At 38.1% G+C, this 21,597-nt stretch overlaps 1 protein-coding gene across 2 annotated transcripts; it reads left to right on the forward strand.

The window, feature by feature from the left end:
• Nucleotides 1-560: 560 nt before the first annotated feature.
• LOC149829923 (putative cellulose synthase A catalytic subunit 1 [UDP-forming]) lies at nt 561-9,549 on the forward strand. 2 transcript variants are annotated; one of them, XM_090016167.1, is made up of 14 exons: nt 561-876; nt 1,887-2,082; nt 2,185-2,375; nt 4,833-4,947; nt 5,038-5,227; nt 5,315-5,581; nt 5,677-6,022; nt 6,119-6,256; nt 6,868-6,993; nt 7,088-7,300; nt 7,397-7,652; nt 8,011-8,207; nt 8,297-8,647; nt 8,743-9,549. In XM_090016167.1, the coding sequence occupies exons 1-14, from the start codon at nt 796-798 to the stop codon at nt 9,319-9,321; spliced, it is 3,246 nt and encodes a 1,081-aa protein (XP_089872293.1). In that variant the 5' UTR covers nt 561-795; the 3' UTR covers nt 9,322-9,549. The 2 variants fall into 2 exon arrangements, with proteins under 2 accessions (XP_089872293.1, XP_089872294.1); XM_090016168.1 differs by having other exon boundaries at nt 570-876; nt 5,044-5,227.
• The last annotated feature ends 12,048 nt before the right edge of the window (nt 9,550-21,597 follow it).

Here is a 21,597-nt window from a genome sequence, read left to right on the forward strand (position 1 = left end):
AGGATCGGGAAACCCTTATCTATATATAAATGAAAGATCCATTTAGTTAAGCAGCTTATGTTGGAGATTTGGAATCAATTATTCTTTAATTCAGTTAATTTATTGTTTTTGTTAATTCCCTACAAATTTTAGTTATTTTCTATCTTTTCTAATTTTTTTTAGATAATTTGATAGCAATAGTTCGTAGTTTGGTTAGCTCTTGTAAATCAGACAACGAATTTGCATCAGATCCAACTATCTGATTTTTTTTCTCCTAACCAATCAAGAATCTAAGTTGGGTAGCGCCTCCCGACCCTGTTAAATTGCAGATCCCGACTCACAGGCAACTGATCAGCCCCAGCCCATGCTCCCACGGAAGAAAACAAAATAAAAAGGGCCACACTTGAGAGGAAAAAGAAGAACAAGGACGATAACTAACCCTGTTCTGGTCAGTAAAATAGATCACCGACGGAGACAGCCGAGTTGAGAGACTCGACAGTGAATTCGGTGTGACCGGTTTAGCCGGTAAAAGGCGCTATTATTGTCGGTGGCGTCCGGCACACAAAGACAATAAAATACAGTGAAGAAAAGAGGGTGAAAGCAGTGAGAGCCATTCAGAGAGAGAGAGAGAGAGGGAGGCGGAGAGACGCCCATCACTTCTCATGTTTTGGGGAGAAGAGGAAGATCTGTTCTAATGCAGGAGGCGATCTCTTGCTCTTGATAAACTGAGACCTCTCTCTAACTTTTTGATAGATTTCTTCTTCTTTTCTTTAAATCTACCAAAAGATTTTCTTTTTCCTCACCGGTTAGGGATCCATGGAGGCCAATGCTGGAATGGTTGCTGGTTCTCGCAACAGAAACGAATTCGTCATGATACGCCATGAATCGGAGAATGGGGTATATCTCTCTCTTTTCCTTCTTCAGCCGTTCCATTGGTTTTCTCTCTCTAAAATGTATAGATCTGATTGTTTGTGCTTGTTGTTATTGGATGAGGGCTTTCTTCTGCATGAATTTTGATCGGTATTTGCTCAGTTTAGTTTCTCGTGATCTCTTGCAAGTTAAGTTTTGTGCTGATTTTTTTCGTTTTTTTCTGTGTCTCTAGTGTCTGAAATTGGTGTGTCTTGTACGATTGTGTCAGTTTCAGGATGTGGTGTGTAAATGCTAATGCTTACCCCCTTATTTTTGGAGCTGTCCTGTGCCTTTTGCTGACTGCAGATGCGTTCTAGATGTTGAGCATGATGGCTTATGATTCACTCTTGAATACCCATTTTAATTTTTTTTGATTCTTTACCGAGTACCCATGGTCGATTTCGCTTTTATTATGTCGTTTATGAATCAAGGATTCTGTTTTCAAAGATCCCGGAAATAGCTGGATTTTTAATACTTAAATCAGGCAGATTTAGGTTTTCTGCTCACACTTCATAACTTCTTTTTAGTTTCGTGTTATCTTCTACATGTAGGATCACCCAATTTTTTTTTTTGAAAGGCAAGCCGGGGTTAGGCAGATCCTACCAGTTATGCAACGATACCATTGGGATTTGAACTTGCAACGTCCCAACACAAGGTGACGTGCACTAGCTGCTCCTACCAGACATGTGGAGCCTTCTACATGTAGGATCACCCAAATTGGTTGTACCAGTGTAGCATCTTCTGTTCTTTGGTGCTTATATTTTGATAAATTGTGTCGTACCAACAGTAGTTAATTTGAACTTCAATGGTATCCATCATGTATACAACTTTTCCTAGTTTGAACTATGAGTATCTGATTTCATGATATACTTTTTGAATCCACATGGTGGATGTAGTGAAAAACGCATATTTGTAATTTTGATTATGGAATTATTGTTTCATTGTTCCTTAATTTTTGGTTGCTGTTCACCTCACATGTTTCTTTATGGTGACTGCAGCCTAAACCCCTTAAACATTTGAGTGCCCAAGTTTGTCAGATATGTGGAGATACTGTTGGTGTAACAGCTAAAGGAGATACTTTTGTTGCTTGCAATGAGTGTGCCTTCCCTGTTTGCCTTCCTTGTTATGAATATGAGAGGAAAGATGGAAACAGATCCTGCCCACAGTGCAAAACCAGATACAAGAGGCACAAAGGTATCTTGGTATTTGCTTTTTCATAATCATTTTCTCCAATTTTAATATTATTAAGTTTGCTATGATTTGTCTATATTTGACAGAGTGATGTTTTATTGCCAGGGAGTCCTCGAGTTGAGGGAGATGAAGATGAGGATGATGTTGATGATCTTGAGAATGAATTCAACTATGCTAATGGAAATGCTAAACCACGGCAACAATGGCAGATGTATGGACAGGGGGAAGATGATTTGGCAACTTCCTCTAGACAGGAGTCACAGCGGCCAATTCCCCTTCTTACCAATGGGCAGCCGGTATTTGCTAATTGTTGCTTGTACATTCCCGTGGCACATGTTTATTCACATGCACATAATCTTTAAAATACACATGATATACGTGTGCTTTTTTTACTTAAAAATCCATGTATATTAAACTTATGGACTTAAATCTGTTTAATGATGCACTTGTAGTTCTTCAGTCTGCGTAAAAGTTATTAAGTACTTTGGAAGCCTGAGACATTTTATTTTCTCATGTTCCACAAATTGTGACACATCAATTTTATTCTGGTGTTATAGTTTTATATTATCTCTAATAGTTCATGCTTTATCTTGTGTTGTGTTTTTCAATGAATTTACTTTGACAGGTTTGTGCATCACTACACAGTGAAAGAATTTTTATGTGTACAAGTGATTCTCATTTTAGTGAATCTTCATTCACTTTTCCATCCAGCACTTTGTAAGTGCACATTGATGTTATTGAATACCTCATTTTGGCTGTTCCTTTTTACTCTACTGATGCATTGTTTTTGACTGCTTCCTATTTTTACATATCTTCAAAGAACTCATTTCACTAAATCAATGTTGTGAAATTCATTGTGGCATAGTGTAGTGCTTCGCCAAAAACTGAAGCGAGGCATAAGGGGTAAGCCTCAGAATTTTTTTTTCTTTAACTTTAAAAAACCTTTAAAAATATCTATAAATATAAATAAATAATAGAAATGCTTTATTGATGAGGTAACAATCAATAAGAAACAGAAAATTGCAAATAAATAGCGAAATTAACATTTTTTCTTCTTCTTCTACAGAAAATTGCAAATATAAATAGTTTTCTTTCTTTCTTTTTCTTTCTTCCTTCCTTCCTTTTCTTTCTTTCCTTCCTTCCTTCCATTTTTTTCTTTCTTTTCTTTCTTTCCTTCCTTCCTTCCATTTCTTTTGTTTCTTTTCTTTTCTTTTCTTTTCTTTCTTTTGTTTCTTTTCTTTCTTTCCTTCCTTCCTTTCTTCCATTTCTTTCTTTCTTTTCTTTCTTTTTTTTCCTTTTTCTTCATTTTTTTCTTTGTTGGGCTATTTACCTGCGCCTCAAGGCAAGGTGCGCTATTTGCGCCTCGAGGCGCATTTTTGATGACTATGATGAAAACTTTTGAGGAAGAAAGTAAATATTTGTGAAGGCTTATTACTGCTAAAATTGCCGTTAATCAAGGATGTCAAGGAGACACTGAAAGCAAAAGCTGAAGCAGTATCCATCTGTAGTTCTGCAACAATAGAAAAATAAAGCCTGCAATCGAGGAGCAGGAATTCAAAGTTGCAGCTATGCAGTCAGCAGATCAATAACAGAAGCAAGAGGAAAATTATGCTAGTAACGCAATTTCCAGAAGAACTGGTAGTCTCTCAACAAATGTGGCATCATCCTGCCAAAAATGTTCATAAGATTCATGTATGAAATTAACATAGCTAAATCTTAATCTAATACTCTTGCTTTATGGTCTAAAGTAGATGAGTATTAGGTAGTACGTAGAGTGGCTGACATAGTTAAAATATGTAGAAAGTAATAGTCCTTCACAGATAGTAAGGCCTCTTTGCTAGTATGCTTGATATTATTAATCAAGTGTAACTTGATCCCCATAAAGTACATATTGCTCTTCATGGGTGTGGAGATACTAAAATAGCCCTTAAGCACTAAATCCGTATGAACTTATGCAGCAATAATCGGATATGCTCCTCAAATTCAGCCGGTATTGATCTAGCATTGAGACTTTGTTGAGTAGAAGTGGCAAAATAACAGTTGAGTCTGTTAAACCTTCTGCAGACTCTGCAACAAAAGCATGCTTCGACCTACCTGGTCAGAGAACGGAAATCTATAACAGATCCTACCAAAATCTGCGCAAGGTTCATCCACGCTTCTGTGCAGTTTGAGGTCAACCTAACACACATTGTAACGACACAAGTAGCTGAAGAATAGATTGGCTGATGTAGCTAAAGACTAGGTGACAGTTTATATAGGGTGGTGAAACTTCAGTTATCTGGAAAAAAAGAAAAGGAAATGTTGGCCTATAACAGTCCAACATAGACATGTATGAAGCTGCTGTAGTGGCTGAAGTAGCAGAGTACTATGCTGTAGAGAAGCTAGCTCTGTATCTTATTCCACAACTTCTGATATGCAGACTTTGATGAAAGCAGTACTCAGACTGTTTACCTCAAGGTTAAAACCGTGTCTGATGAAGTTTTGATGAGTGGATCAATATACTTTGTGGGTGCGAAAGAATGTATAAGATGTGTGATACTATTATGTAACAAACTACATTTTGGCAAGGTGCTATGTTGCTTTTACGGCCTCTAGTTACAGATTCCTTTTGTTTATAGTATCTTTTCTGTTAAAATCCCTCCATGTTGTACAGTGGAAAAAATCATCATTACATTTGTCTAATTTTCCCTTTTCTGTTTTATTGCAAACACTAGTTATTTCCTGTTAACATATACTTAATGATGTGATGCTAGGTTTCTGGAGAACTACCTGATGCAACTCCTGAACATCGTTCTATGGCAACCCAACATTCAGGTCCGCTAGGTTCTGCCGAGAAGCGTGCTCATTACACTGATCCTAGTCTTCCTGGTATTAACACGATTTGCTCTATATAATTTTAATGCGAAGTGTTCATTTTTTATCAGCTATTGCTGACTATGTTACTGATTAATTATATAGTACCAGTGAGAACTGTCGATCCTTCCAAGGACCTAAATTCTTATGGGCTGGGGAGTGTTGACTGGAAGGAACGTGTTGAAGGTTGGAAAATTAAACAGGAGAAAAATATGATGCAAATGACCAGTAGATATACTGATGGTGGAAAAGGAGATATTGAAGGAACTGGTTCAAATGGCGAGGATCTGCAAATGTATTCTCTAGTTTTTATGAATGAACTATGTTAGAACCAAGAATGAGAGCATACATAATACTCACATGTTGATTCCTTGCGTGGCAGGGCTGATGTTGCTCGACAACCTTTAAGCAGAATTGTGCCCATTCCTCCTTCTCATTTGACTCCTTACAGAGTTGTAATTGTACTTCGTCTGATTATCTTGGGATTTTTCCTTCAATACCGTGTGAGCCACCCAGTTTCTGATGCATATCCATTGTGGTTGACTTCTGTAATTTGTGAGATTTGGTTTGCACTATCTTGGCTTCTTGATCAGTTTCCAAAATGGTTCCCCATTAACCGTGAAACTTACCTTGACAGGCTTGCATTGAGGTTTGTTGTCATCCTCTTCTTTGTTTGTTGGTTCTGTCATTTGAAAAACTCTCATCTGCATCTGCAATGTCTCTTACTATATACTTGTGCTACAGATATGATAGAGAAGGGGAGCCATCACAGTTGGCTCCCATTGACGTCTTTGTCAGTACAGTGGATCCTCTGAAAGAGCCACCTCTTATTACAGCAAATACTGTACTTTCCATCCTTGCTGTTGATTACCCTGTCGATAAAGTGTCATGCTATGTTTCTGATGATGGTTCAGCAATGCTAACGTTTGAATCTCTTGCGGAGACATCAGAGTTTGCAAGGAAGTGGGTGCCCTTCTGCAAGAAGTACAATATTGAACCTAGGGCTCCAGAGTTTTATTTTGCGCAGAAGATAGATTACTTGAAAGATAAGATACAACCATCATTTGTGAAAGAGCGCAGGGCAATGAAGGCAAGCTTTAAGATCTCTAAAAAGACGAGGTTCTTATATGTCATAACGTTTCAGTATTCCCAGCAACATGTATGATCATAATCTTTATCTTTGCAGAGGGAGTATGAAGAGTTCAAAGTGCGGATCAATGCTCTTGTTTCCAAGGCACAAAAGACCCCTGAGGAAGGCTGGACAATGCAGGATGGCACCCCATGGCCTGGAAACAATCCTAGAGATCATCCTGGCATGATTCAGGTACTGGAAATCCTTTTAAGCTGTGATGTGTACATGAAGTGCAAATGTTGTATGCTCCCATGTAACTCAATCTGGGGCTATTTTGTATTTTTGTTTATACAAAATATCAAAGTAATACCACCATGCAGTTAAGAACATGGCTCAACATTTGGTGGCTGTAAGTCTTGGGTTGGAAAGATGCACATTAGTCACTTCCTTGTTGAGCACTATTGATCCTTTAGGTGAAGGACAGTCATCTATGTAACTGGGACACGGCACTTAGGGTGCTGTACCCGTGTCGACACGGGTACTGGTACCTGGACACGGCAAATGCCGTGTCCTTTATTATATTATATTATATATTTTCAATATATAATATCTATTTTAGATATATAATATATATTTTCAGTATATATTTTAGATATATAATATATATTTTTTAGTATATATTTAGCCGTGTCCCCGTACCCACATTTTTTGGAATTGCCGTGTCCCGCACCCGTACCCAAGTGACATAGACAGTCATAGTTCTTGCATGCCAACTTTTAGATGCTGCCATGTATTGACAATTACTCTATCTCAACAGTATTTTGTATCAGGCCTCTTTATGATGTTTATTTTTCAAAAAATAGGTATTTTTGGGCCATAGTGGAGGGCTTGATACTGATGGAAATGAGCTACCCCGACTTGTCTATGTCTCTCGTGAGAAACGCCCGGGATTCCAACATCACAAGAAAGCTGGTGCTATGAATGCATTGGTATGTTACATGTTCAATTTATTGGCTCATGCAGATGATTTTGTTGTTAAATTTCTCACCATTTAATCTTTCGTTTTGCTTTTCCTCTATGCAGATACGGGTGTCTGCAGTTCTAACAAATGGTGCCTATCTTCTGAATGTCGATTGTGACCACTATTTCAACAATAGTAAGGCACTTCGAGAAGCAATGTGCTTCATGATGGATCCTGCCCTGGGCAAGAAAACATGTTATGTGCAGTTTCCTCAGCGTTTTGATGGTATTGATTTGCACGATCGATATGCCAATCGAAACATAGTCTTTTTTGATGTATGAATTGGTAACCGGTTTTATTCGTTCTAATTTTGCATTCCATCATTCCTACTTTGGGATAATATGATTGCCACTTACCTTGCATCATTGCAGATAAACATGAAGGGCTTGGATGGTATCCAAGGGCCAGTTTATGTGGGTACTGGGTGTTGCTTCAACAGGCAAGCTTTGTACGGATATGATCCAGTCTTGACTGAAGCTGATTTAGAGCCAAACATTGTTTTCAAAAGTTGCTGTGGCTCGAGGAAAAAGAGCAAGAGCAAGAAGTACATCGATAAGAAGCGACAAGTTAAAAGGACTGAATCCTCTATCCCTATTTTCAACGTGGAAGATATTGAAGGTGTAGAAGGTAAAGATAGTCTTAGGGTTACATAGCAAGATGTTATATTGGCATAGAAGAGCCTCAAATCCAAAAAGAAAACTGTTGTCTGAGTTGACTATTTTACTGAGAATAATTTGTATCATTTAACGATATTGCAGTGGTTTTATCGTTATTAGAGGGTAAGCAAGCATTTTGAAAAGGGTGGACTATTGTCAACCCAACCCAAGTAAAAAAACTATAAGGGGTTGTTCAGAGTTTAAACTATCAGATAATGGTGAAAAATTTAGAGGGATATTTAACATTCCTCAGATCTGAGGAGCATTCATGAAATTATTCAAAAGGGTAGGAGGAAGATAGCGGACACTTAGTATTTGTTGATTTTCAGGTTTCGATGATGAAAGATCTCTGCTTATGTCGCAAAAAAGCCTAGAGAAGAGGTTTGGGCAATCACCAGTTTTCATTGCATCTACATTTATGGAAAATGGTGGGATACCCCCTTCAACGAATCCAGCTTCACTGCTGAAAGAAGCAATACATGTCATCAGCTGTGGCTATGAGGACAAGACGGAATGGGGAAAAGAGGTAAAATCTTGTGTTCTAGTCATTATATAATTTGTTTTTCTATTGCACTGTGTTTGCAACTAAAGAACCGATTTTCACACTACTGCCAGATTGGATGGATTTATGGCTCAGTTACAGAAGATATCTTGACTGGATTTAAAATGCATGCCCGAGGATGGATGTCGATCTACTGCATGCCTCCACGCCCTGCATTTAAAGGTTCTGCACCTATTAACCTTTCCGATCGTCTAAACCAAGTGCTGAGGTGGGCTCTTGGTTCGGTTGAAATTCTTCTTAGCAGGCATTGCCCCATTTGGTACGGGTACAGTGGCAGGTTGAAGATGTTGGAGAGGCTGGCTTATGTCAACACCATTGTGTATCCTCTTACGTCTATACCACTGATTGCATATTGCGTTCTCCCTGCTATTTGTCTTCTGACAGGAAAATTCATTATTCCTGAGGTATGTGGTAGCATTCCATCTTTTTGCATATGGATATTTCTTTCGCATTTCATTGCCATAAACTGAAACTCTCATTATTTGATTTTCTTCTTCAGATTAGCAACTATGCAAGTTTGTGGTTCATTCTGCTCTTTATCTCCATTGCTGCAACCGGCATTCTAGAACTTCGATGGAGTGGAGTTGGGATTGAGGACTGGTGGAGGAATGAACAATTCTGGGTTATTGGGGGCACTTCTGCACATCTTTTTGCTGTTTTCCAGGGATTGTTGAAGGTGCTTGCTGGTATTGATACAAACTTCACTGTTACTTCAAAGGCATCTGATGAGGATGGTGAATTTTCTGAATTGTATGTTTTCAAGTGGACATCTCTTCTGATTCCGCCAACCACCGTGCTCGTTGTAAACTTGGTGGGTGTCGTTGCTGGTGTTTCTTATGCGATCAATAGCGGATACCAGTCATGGGGTCCTCTCTTTGGGAGGCTCTTCTTTGCGCTCTGGGTCATCTTGCATCTCTACCCTTTCCTCAAAGGTATGTTGGGTCGCCAGAACCGCACACCAACAATTGTTATTGTGTGGGCTATACTTCTTGCTTCTATCTTCTCCTTGCTGTGGGTGCGGATCGATCCTTTCACCAAGACCACCCCTGCTACTGGCCAGTGTGGAATCGATTGCTAGTGTTTTATGGACTGTCCCCAGTACAACCTTCCTCTCTCTCAGTGCGTGTGTATATATAACTACCAAATTGCACAAGCACTGTTATATTGTATTATGAGTTGGGTGGTAGTGGTTGTTTGTACTTTGAAAACACTTGTTAGTATCAAATCTTCTCGTTTATGAATTCATGTAAGTTCATTTTTTTATCTTGTGACTATCTATACAATGGAAATTAAATCATTTTTTGTGTTAATTCTTTATCATTACCAACACTCTGTCCCTCACTAATCACTATATACATCTATATAAGGGGTAGCTATTTACTTCAATCCGTGCCTTACCGCAATCATACCGGGTTTTTAAAGGATTTTTTTTTCTCAAATCTGATCATATAGATGTGTTCTACATACTTGATTTTATAGGAATGAATTCTTGGATCGTCAAATTACAACAGGTGTTTAGTTTTTTTTTTTTTTAATTTTTTTATAATTATTGAAGCTTTAAAATATTTTTAAAGAAAAAACTCGGTCTAAGTGTTTTCCAGCAAATCTACTATGCTGAACTGTTATCATCGGAAAATTTTTCCCCTCCCTTGCGAGAGAGAAACAAATTTCACGAGTCAAACTCGACCAAAGTTTTAAAATTGTTTTGAGAATTAACTCGCCTCCGTTTTGAAAATTTGCAGGAAAATTCCATGGAATGGGATCCGCCTGTCGGTACGAGGTTCAATCGTTACTGGCACCTTTACCAGGGGTAATTGAACTAAGGATCAATTATGTGCTTTAACTTGACTCAAATAGCTAAATTATGCTCTATTTTTTTTAGAATGCACAAAGAATCAGGCTTGTGCTATGAAATTTTGAAAAGATGCAGTTTGAGAAACATGATGTTTGCTTTGGAAAATTGAAATATGCTGGAAAATGATTGAAAAAGTGTTGGAAATGGAATCTCTGGGAAAATCATTGAATTTCATTGGAAATCAGAAATTTGATTGGAAAATGAATTCTTAGTAAAACTTGAATCTTGGGGAAAATCAATTTTTGAAATTTGGAATTTCTTTTCTAAGAAAATGGATTTGAGAATTCTGAAGAAATCTAAGAAATTCATTGGAAATGACTTTTGAAATGAAAAATGGATTCTCAGGAAACTGGGTTCTTAGGAAAGTGGGAAATCTGAGAAAATTGATTTTTTTTTTTAAAACTTGAGACTTTAAAAGTTGAGAATTTTAAAACATTGGAAAATCTTGGTTGAACTTAGGAAATGCCTTGAAATCTCTTTTGAAAACTTAGGATTTTGAGAAAACCCGATCCTGAGAAAGACTTGGAAATTCTTGAGAAAACTGAATTTTCTGAAATTGAAGTTGGAAAATGAATTTGAAAATAATGCAATTTGAATGATATGAATGAATGAATATGAATTTGAAAAGGGGATTTCAATTGAGGAATTGGGAAATCCTTTTAAAACTTTGAGAAATGCAGTGCATTTTGAAGGTAGCCTAAGTGTGTAGGCTGAATGTGGCTAATACGAAGATCATAAATCTTGGTTTTCTTCGTATTCTGACTATGACCATAAATACGAATCCCACCGAGTTTATAAACTCCATAAGAGCTTGTGCACGTGCCATTCGTGTAAACCATAGTGAATTTGAAATAATGTGCATGAATCATACATCACATATTAAAATTTGCATAAATTAAACTATATGCAATGCAGCCCTATTCTAAGCAAAAAATGTAAATCTTATTCCAAATTATTACATTTGATGTTACATTGAATTGAAATAAAATAAGAAAATAAAATCTTCTTCTTGAATATTCCTGCAAAACTAGAAAACAATGTTAGCACAAAAATGTAGGTTTTTCTGAATTTATCTGAAAATATGGGAAATTATCGGATATTATTCAGATATAAACCCAAATTCATACTCCCTTTGATATAAACATGATAAATAATGAATAAATTTCGAAAATAAACTTGAAAATTCGAAATTGGGGTCAAAATGACCAAAATACCCCTGATGACCTTGAAATCAGGGTTTTCTGAAAGAATTTTTGTAAATTTTGGAAATTTGAAAATCAAATGAAATAAATCAAAAATAATATGATGAAATATGATGATATGAATAAAATTTTGGAGAATTAGAAATTAAAATTTCGAAATTTAGGTCAAAATGACCAAAATACCCCCGATAACAAGACTATGGCCTTGAAACCAGGGTTTTCTGAAATAAATTTTGCAAAATTGAAAAATCTGAAATGCAAATGAGATTGAAATTAACCCTAATATGATTCTACATGCTTATTTACATGAATAAAACCCTAAAATGGCGAAAATATCATAAAATATCAAATTTAACCTGATTTTCGCCTGATTTTCGCTTCTGAATTTAAAGATAAACTAACACATGGAATAAATGAACTTGGAATTAAGCCAAATTTGGCATGGACACCTAAAATAACCCTAAAAACAGAATGGAGCTCGAAAATCTATTTTTTTTGTATTTCTAAACATAGAAATTCAAATAAAAACCCTAAATTTTGTGATTTTTTCCTAAAATGTTGATTCTAAAGGGAATTTAGGATATCAAATTTCCATAAAAATTTCCCAAATTTTATGGGGTGACATGGGACAGTAAGGCAAGGATTTTTGCCTTTTACACTTTCTGGTTTTGACCTATGGTTGGAGCTGTGCCACTCCGACAAGTCAGATCGGAATCCGGCGACTCTAGGATTTAGGGGAAACAGACAGGTTTCGGTAGAAAACATGGGAAAAATGAAAGACAGATGGGAAAAAGGCTGAAATTGTGGGAAAATGTCCCTGACAAACAGAGGAAGATTTTATCTTTTGACACAATTGGGATTCAGGCTATGGTTTGGAAAATGTTATACTGTTATCAGAGACCTAAATCTCTGAGATTTCTGGACATTGGAATCTGTTAGAGAGAAAGGGAAAATCCAATAAAAATAATGAAACAAATCCAAAAATTCCCAAATTTTGGGAAATGACAGAAAATTATGTTAGGAACAACTTTCATGTTGAAAGTTTTTGCAGACGATTACAGATTGGATGGACTTGGTGTATTAAGGTCTGTCTATACCCTGACAAAAGAAAATCAATATTTTTCCAGGGGTCTGAGAAATCCAATTTTTTACAGAGGTCAAAACTAATTGGAAAAACCTAAAAATTTCCAGATCATTAGTAGATTCAATCATGAATCTACTGTGATTTTTGTAGGACAATCCGAATCTCCCACAGGGGTAATCTTGGGCCCTAAAGTCTGCTAAAATGGAATTCCAGATTTTCACAGGGTTTGAAATTGGTTTTGATATTTGATTTTTAAAAGGGGCTTGAATAATCCAAATCAAACTAGATTTTTGGCAGTAAATCAGGATCTTATAATGTCATCTAGTACAAAATTATCAAGATTTATTGACAAAAAATTAAATATGAAATAATAGCTAGACTGAACGTGAATTAACAAAGCCTATAGATCTCTTTGCTAACATTAACAAAGCTAACAAATCCATCTATAAAACGTAAATTAATCAAACAAAAAAAAAAAATACCTAAAACGCACAACCTACATGAATATAATGCTTAAAACAGAAAAACAGGGATGTATGAAGGTGATTTGATATTGGCTATTGACGAGAGGGATCCAATCCATTCATTCGGACGGATCACCTCACATCGTCTAGCCTTGATGTGAAAAACTTTGATTTTCACCCCTCTAGATCATATAAACAATGGCTTTTCAGCCATATGAATCCGATTTTGAGTTGGATTCTGGATTCGCAAAATAAGAAAAGAGGTTTTACTTTGTACCGGCTGATGGGCTGGAGCGATGGAGAAGTTCGCACCGGTGGCTGGAGATGGATGCTAGAGGGCTGCTATGGTGATGGCTGCCAAGGTGAGTCGGCTGGCTGGAGGTTGGTGAAACTGAAGTTGCTGCAAGGTGGTAGAGGTGTTGATGGTGGCTGTAGCTGCGACTTGAAGAGGATGGTCACCAGCTGGGGAAGATGTATGGTTCCTTGGTGGAGCTAGAGCCATTGATGGATCGGCTGGATGTGGCTGTAACAAAAAGCTGTGGCAGCAATGGAGGTGTGGTCGCCGGCTTGGATGTGGAGCAACTGCTGGGCATGGAGGAGGAGCCGGCTGAAGCTGCCAAGGAGGTGGATATGGTCACCCTGGAGGAGGGCTCCTGCTGTTGGTGGCTGCAAAGCTTGAAGATGGCTGGGTGTCAAAGACACCAAGAGAGAGAGAATATGAGAGAGAATGGGAGATAGGCGTGAGATGGGAGGTCCATAGGCAGCCGTTTTTCTCTTTTTTTTACAACTTAGGTTTTAATCACATAAAACCCCAAGTTTCTAATAGTGTGCAATGGCTTTGATTATTGACTCTACGTGAATGGCTTCAGCCATATCACCTTGGAGGAAATAGGAAGGGAGTAAGGAAGAAAGGGGAAAGAAGGAAGGGAAGGAAAAGGAAAGAAGAAGGGAAAAAGGAAAAGGAAAGGAAGAAAGAAAGGAGGGGGAAAGAGGAAGAGAGAATGGGCTGGAAAAGAAGCTTACGTAAGTGGAGAGGAAAGAAAGAAAGAAAGAAAGAAAGAAAGAAAGAGGAAGAAAAAAAAAAGAAAGAAAAGAAATAAAGAAGAAAAGAAAATAAAAATAAAAAAATATATAAAAAAAAGAAAATGGAGGAAGAAAGAAAGGAAATGGGCTGGAGGTTTGGGTGACCCCCTTGTGGGGCCTACCTTAGGAAGAATAAAATAATTTAAAAAAAAATTAAAAAAATAAAATAAAATAAACCAAAAAAATAAAGAAAAAGCTATTTTTTTTCTTTTCTTATAAATTAAAACAAGAAAATGCAAATGAATGGGCCATCTCAGAGCGGGTCCAAATTCCACTTTTGAAACTCATTTTGACGATTGGAGGGGTAAAATAGTCTTTTCAAAAAAATTTCAGACGAAACGAGCTATTTTTGGCAGTTTTTGAAATGAGCTCGGATTTTGAAGTTCAATACCTCGTTGCGAAGCCAATCCAGTGTAGAATTTGAAAATTTAATTTTGAAAGAAATCTAGATTGTTTTTCTCGAGAAAATATTTTCAATCGAAACGAGCTATTTTTGGCAGTTTTTGAAACGAGCTCGGATTTTGAAGTTCAATACCCCGTTGCGAAGCAAATCCAGTGTAGAATTCAAAAAGTTGTGTTTGAAATAAATCCAGATTGTTTTTCTCAAGAAAAAAAATATTTTTAAAATGAAACGAGCTATTTTTGGCAGTTTTTTAAACGAGCTCAGATTTTGAAGTTCAATAGCTCATTGCGAAGCAAATCCAGTGTAAAATTTGAAAATTTGATTTTGAAAGAAATCCAGATTATTTTTCTTGAGAAAATATTTCCAAATTTAGACTCTCGGGGTGAAAATGTCAATTTTGGAAACCCGAGGTTTGAAATTGATTTCTGAAAACTTTTAAAACTCAATCTGGATTGAATTTTATAAAACTGGAGTTCTGGACTTCGAAAATGAAATGAAATGTTATGAAATGCTAAGAAATGATATGAAATGATGAGAAATGGCATGCGAAATGCAGACCCTGAATGGAGAATTTTAGATGTTAGACCCCGATGGGCAGCTGTACCAGTTTAAAAAGCATTAAAATTGATAAAATTTGCAAAATAGCTCAAGAAATGGTTTTCGGGACTCTACTGGGTCAGAGTGACACTGAAAATTGGGGTTCGAGCTGGATTGAACTGATATGAGCTAGATTGAGCTGGGTTTTAGAGTTTCAGAACTCAACTGAACCCACCAGACACTGACTCAACTGACCTTTCCAACTGAATTTTCAAGAAAAGCTGTCATTTTTAGAGAAATGGTATGGAATGATCATTAGAATGAAGTGAATTACGAACCTGAACTGGGTTTGAGCTGAAACAAAGGTCAGTAATACTGAGGTGAACTAAAATCGAGGCTCAAACACTAGCTCAACTGACTAAACTCGGCTCAATTTCAGCTAAAAGAGCTGAAATGGACTGAAATGGGCTCCTCGACACTTAGAAATGGTTTTGAACTGAAATTGGAGCGCTTGAACTCCTAGTGAGCTCAAGTTAGACTCTGGGGAATATGACTGACTGGGAATGACTGACTCGAAGACAATTGGTTTGGATTTGAGTGAGAAATGAGCTCATTTATAAAGAAATGATCCCATTCTAGCATGAATGGTTAGAAATGAAAATGGTTTATTCATTATGAGCTCAGATGAGCTTAAGATGACTGATATTCTAACTGTCTTGAACTGACCAATGAGCTTAGTTGACTCCGACTGACTGGGGTCCGGGATGACCTAGGGGTAAAATGGTAATTTTCCTAATGAAAATGGGTAAAATGATGATTTTCTGAAACTGACTCAGGGTTTGACTCCTACACTGACCTGACAGGGTTGGCACTGCACGAGGAGGGTTGTTTGAGAATGGATGTGAAAAATTTGGGGTGTTTACATGAACACATCTATGAGGTCAGATTTGTGAAACACTCAATCATTTATGATACCCCTAATTTTTGGTAGGCACCTACTCGCCGTTCTAGGGTGTAGTTGCCTACTTCAATCCTGCCTATTGCCAAGCTTCTAAATGACATTTTTTTTCATGTTTTTTGTCAAATATAACCATACAGTGGTATTCTAGATACTTGATTTTATATAAATGGATTCTTAGATCATTCTATTCCGTTTTTACAAGGTTTAAAAATCGTTGAACTAAAATTTTAAAAAATATTCAAGTTTAAATTTTCATATTTTTTTATCAAAAAAACACGATCCAAATGTTGTTTTCTAGCAAATCAACTATGCTGAACATATCTACAAGGTCAGACTCGCAAAAAAAAAACCCTGAAAACCCATGCTTGCAGTAGTCACGTACTCCCTTGTCTTTCTCTCTCTCTATATAAAATAAATTATTGCCTAATTTGACCCATAGATGACATGGTCTGCTTACTAGGAAATGCAATTTGGATCAAGTGGTTTTGGCGTAAAAACATGTTTTTAACAATCATGAAATTTTGATGCATTGAGGATCGTTGCAATTTAAAGCCTTGAAAAAAACTACTTATATAACAAAATCTAAAGTTTGTGTGAAGAAAATGGGTTGTGTCCATTAGTGCAGAGACGTACGAGTAGCTAATACTCTCTCTCTCTCTCTCTCACTATATATCGATTCCTACTAAATTGAGCATGCTAAACAGGGGGCTCGTATTCTTACTAGGGAGGGTGGTGTATGTTCTCCCCCGATGATTCACTGAATCCCACGTCTGTGTTCGGGGGTTTGAATGAGCACCACGTATACAAGCACATGGGGCTCGTATTCCCGTGTATGTTGACATCACTTAGCATTGAAGTCTGGTGTGGTTGCAAAGACTTAGTACCCTTTCTTGCTATTCTTCTCATAAAGCGATGGTTTGAGAAAATAACAAAAATGCCCTTCATTCAAAAAAGAAAAAACAAACAGTTCAAAAAAAGGACAAACAAGTCCTCCATCTAGAAAGTCGAGGATGATGTTGACTCTTCAAAGTCTACACAGCTAAAAGAACCTTAATCGTTTCGTCGATGGTGATCCGGCGAAACGATGGTGAGCCGACGATCCGATGGTGAGCCGGTGATCCGATGGTCATCCGACGAAACAAACCTGAGCCATCAAAAATGTCCGTTTGAACTTTTCATCATCATCTTCTTCTTCCTTCTACGTAAAACACTGTAAAACCCTCTCTCTCTCTAGAGAAGAAATCAAGAGAGGCAAAGAGTTCCCCCTGAGAAGGCCATGAACATCAACCCTCTCACACTCTCTCCCTTCTCTCTCTACTTCTGCGCACATCCAACAGACGATCATACATTGCTCCATCAAACACCGACTGACCTGCACACTGACTGTAGCATCGTTCAACTTGATGAGTTGTGGAGCCTGATTAATAGTTTTTGCCCTTACAGAAGGGGGGTCCGGGGGCTTCCCCCCGGCACGGATCCCGCTGTGCGGTCAGCGAGCGGGGGTCCAGGGGGGGCAGCGCCCTCCGGACCAAATTTTTTTGGGGCCTTCCAACAATGATTTGTAGTATTATCGGGCTTTCTTACAATGATTTGTAGTATTTTTGGGTCTCCAACGAGCCCCACAACGATTTATAGTGTTATCCAACTTTTCAACAGCGATTTGTAGTGTCGTTCGCAAATCACTATAACAATTTATAGTGGTTTTGGGTCTCCAACGAGCCCCACAACGATTTATAGTGTTGTTGGATCTCACTATAGCGATTTGTAGTGTCTTCCGTAAATCACTATAGCGATTTGTAGTGTTATTTAGTAAGCAAATCGCTACCCGAATTAGGACCAACTTGTCAGGGCCATATCTCCCTAACTGGAGGTCATATTCCAAATCCGTAAAAAGTGGTGTCTTCGTTATTGAGTCTAGTTTATTCCTGTAAATTTTTAGCGATTTCTATTGTCATTTCATTCCCCATTTTAACTAAAAACCAGACCATTATTATTTTGTGTTATTTGAGTTGCACAACACCATTCTCGCTTGACATTCACATCTTGATTCTGGCATGATCCTTGTTGGATTTTCCATTGATTTCTTCCAACCTTGCTTGGAAAAAACATATGTCTTTCTCACCACGACACCCTGTGCATTTTTTGACCACGACACCCAGGACCCGTGCCGGGGGGAGCCCCCGGACCCCCCTCATGTAAGGGCAAAACTCTAAATCAGGCTCCACAACGAATCAAGTTGAACGATGATACCCACGCTGGGAGGAGCCCCCAAACCCCCCTCCTGTAAGGGCAAAAACTCTGAATCAGGCTCCGTTGAACGATGCTATCCACACTGGGAGGAGCCCCCAAACCCTCCTCCTATAAGGGTAAAAACTCTAAATCAAGCTCCACAACTCAACAAGTTGAATGATGCTACCCACGCTGAGAGGAACCCTCATACCCCCTTCTGTAAGGGTAAAAACTCTGAATCAAACTCCACAACTCTTCAAGTTGAATGATGCTACCCACGCTGGGAGGAGCCCCCAGACCTCTCTTCTGTAAGGGTAAAAACTCTGAATCAGGATCTACAACTCATTTAGTTGAATGATGCTACCCACGCTGAGAGGAGCCCCCAAACCCTCCTCCTGTAAGGGTAAAAACTCTGAATCAGGCTCCACAACAGTCAATGTGCAGGTCAGTCGGTGCTTGTTGGAGCAATGTAGGATCTTCTACTGGATGTGCACAAAAGCAGAAAGAGAAGGGAGAGAGAGAGTGAGAGGGTTGATGTTCATGGCCTCCTCCAGAAGAGATTTCTTTCTCGGATAATCTTGCAGTGCAGAGACTGGGTCTTAAATAATCATCTTCGGGGCACTTAAGTCTTTACAATCACTCTTTTTCTAGAATCGATATTTTTTTTGGCACCAATGGAGGAGAGGGTACTTAAGTCTTTGCAATTACATCAAACTCCAATGCTAATTAATGCTGACAAACATGGGGATACGAGATGCACAAGCTTAAATACATGGTGCTTTTTGGGACCCCCGAGCATGAGATGCCCTATTCGGGGGGGGGGGGGGACATATAACCTGCTTCGCATCTAACTGTTCAAATCTGTCTTAAAAGACTTCAAAACTATGGGGCAGAACGGGAGGGAATGAGAAATGTATATATAGCACATCTTGTCCTTATGGATGGAATGGAAGCAAAAAGTATCTATAAGTTGTTTTAACTACAAATATGAAACAAAAACAAATCCAGACTCAGAGGTTGTGTTTCTGGAGGAGGAAAAGGGGAAGATGAAGAAGAACGAGAAGAAGAAGAATGTGGACACACTATTCAATGTCCGATATTAAGACACACCCCTATCGACGGCGAGTGTCTATGGTGAATGGGCAAATCACCATTCATCTCTCAGCTCAGAAGATGTACTCAAACACATCGTTTGCGGACATGGTCAGGAATGGGACTGCAACTCATGCTATGAACAATTTTGATTGCTCAAAAGATATCCTCGCTAAGGCTGAAGAACCGGGGCTTATCTGGTGGAATGGTGTTGCAGGAAGACGCCTTTGACTATGGTTGTTCAAAGGTGAAAAAACAGAAAATATTGAACGAAGGGCTGGGGGGCTGCATTGATGCCAATCGTTGGAATTCAACCACATGACAGTCAACTCCCTCACGAATACCTTTCGAAGCTGGACCTCCCAAGTTTCAAACGGTTGTGGCTGCCTATGCTTGTCTGCTGCGTGCAAGCCAGTTCACTTTCTTGGACCGAAGCAGGTTATATGCCCCCCGAACACATAGGTGCATGTTTGGGAGTCTGAATGAGCACCACGTATATAAGCACGAGGGGCTTGTATCCCCGTGTGTGTTGGTGTTCGGTGCGGTTGCAAAGACTTAAGTACCTTTTCCCGTCATGAAACGATGATTCAAGAAAAAGACAAAAATGTCCTCCATTCAGAAAAGGGAGGATGATCTTAACTTTTCAAAGTCCAAACGTTTCATTTTTGCCCTAAGCAATAAACTCGTCGGATCACCCTTTGACGACGCACCATCTGCTGTAACATGATCTCTCTTTGACGACGCACCCTTTGTTGTCGTCTACTGCCGCCGGAACACCCTTTATAGTCGTCTGCGCAGTGGGAGCATCGTTTCCACCATCGATTGCATCTACCTTCTGGGTGTTTCGCCTCTACTGTCGGATTACCAAAGCTCCTGTAGTTTCAGTGAGTTTCGTGTAAGGTTTTGTTATATAAATAAATCGATTTGTAAATTTGAATGCTAAATCTTATAACTGGCTATATTATTCATGCTAAATAACACCTATTTTCATACTAAAACAAATCAATTTGGACCTATTTACCTTCTCGGCATAAAAAAACAGTTATTATGATTTATTCTTATGAAGGCCAAACATTACAGCGATATGTACTTATAAAGGCTAAATTTCTACAACAATTTGAATGTTTGAATGCAATAATGATTTATACATTTAATATAGTAGCGATTTGTATGTTCAATGCAACAACAATTTATATGTTTGAAGCAATAGCGATGTGTATTTATGATTTATGAAGTTATCATAATTTGTACTTAAGTTTGCTAAATCATACAACGATGTTTACTTATGAAGCCCAAAGTTACAACGATATGTACTTATGAAGGATGCAATTTCTACAATGATTTGTACGTTTGAAGCATGAACGATTTATATATTTAAGTCAGTAGCGATTTGTAAGTTTGAAGTAGTAATAATTTATACGTTTGATGCAGTAGCAATGTGTATTTATGAAGTTATCTCGATTTGTACTTAAGTTTGCTAAATCTTACAAAAATGTTTACTTATGAAGCCAAATATTGTGACGATTTGTAATATTGGTGATTATGTAACGAATATAATAATTTGTAATAATATATACTTGGGGAGGTGGTTGTAATATATAATGATGTTTCTTGCTTTTATGTGTTGTGCAGGTTAGCAATGACTAAAATTCATAAAACAAGAAAGCCCCCACCGTTCGAGGGGATGACTGCTTGAGAAATTATCCGCCAGTCCGATATATATGAGCGTTATGAAACATACCAAAATACAATGAAGATTGAGAATGATAAAGACAAGGACAAAGCATTGGAATTTTATAATGCAGAGCTTGATCCATCAGATATTAAAGATGAAGAGCAAAAGAAGAATGATGAGGAAAAACTAAAGAAGAAGGATGACAAAGAGAAGAAAAAACAAACGAAGAAGGAGGAGGAGAATAAAAAGCAAAGATAGAAAAGGCAAATGAAGAAGGAGGAGGAGGAGGAGAGGGAAAGGCAAAGGAAGAATAAGGAAAATGAGGAAAAGAAAGAAAGGCAAATAAAGAAGAAGAAGGAGGAGGAGGAGGAAGAGGAGGAGGAGGATGGGGAGGAGAGGGAAAGACAAAGGAAGAATAAAAAGGAGGAAGAGAAGAAAAGGCAATTAAAGAAGGAGGAGGAAGCGAAGAAAAGACAAATGATGAAGATTGAAGAGGAAATGCAAAGAAAGAAGCATCGGGATGAGGAAGAGAAGGAAAGTCAAAGGAAGAAGAAGAAGGATGAGGAAGAGAACGAAAGGCAAAGGAAGGAGAAGGAGGACAAGGAAGAGAATGAAAAGCAAAGAAATGAGAAAGAGGAGAAGGAAGAGAAGGAAAGGCAAATGAAGGAGAAGGAGGACAAAGAAGATAAGGAAAGGGAAAGGAAGATGCAGGAGGAGGAAGAGAAGGAAAGGAATAGAAAAAAGTAGGAGAAGAAAGAGAAGAAAAGGG

Source organism: Nuphar pumila, chromosome 8 (genome assembly GCF_984573655.1).
Source record: "Nuphar pumila chromosome 8, dmNupPumi1.hap1.1, whole genome shotgun sequence".
Classification (NCBI taxonomy): Eukaryota; Viridiplantae; Streptophyta; class Magnoliopsida; order Nymphaeales; family Nymphaeaceae; genus Nuphar; species Nuphar pumila.

What these genes read in the sequence shown, in the direction of transcription:
- LOC149829923 (XM_090016167.1), top strand. Translation starts at nt 796, where the DNA reads ATGGAGGCCAATGCTGGAATGGTTGCTGGTTCTCGCAACAGAAACGAA. An exon ending in AAGAGCGCAGGGCAATGAAG is followed by an intron (nt 6,023 to 6,118) that starts GCAAGCTTTAAG and finishes TTATCTTTGCAG; the next exon opens with AGGGAGTATGAAGAGTTCAA. An exon ending in AGATATTGAAGGTGTAGAAG is followed by an intron (nt 7,653 to 8,010) that starts GTAAAGATAGTC and finishes GTTGATTTTCAG; the next exon opens with GTTTCGATGATGAAAGATCT.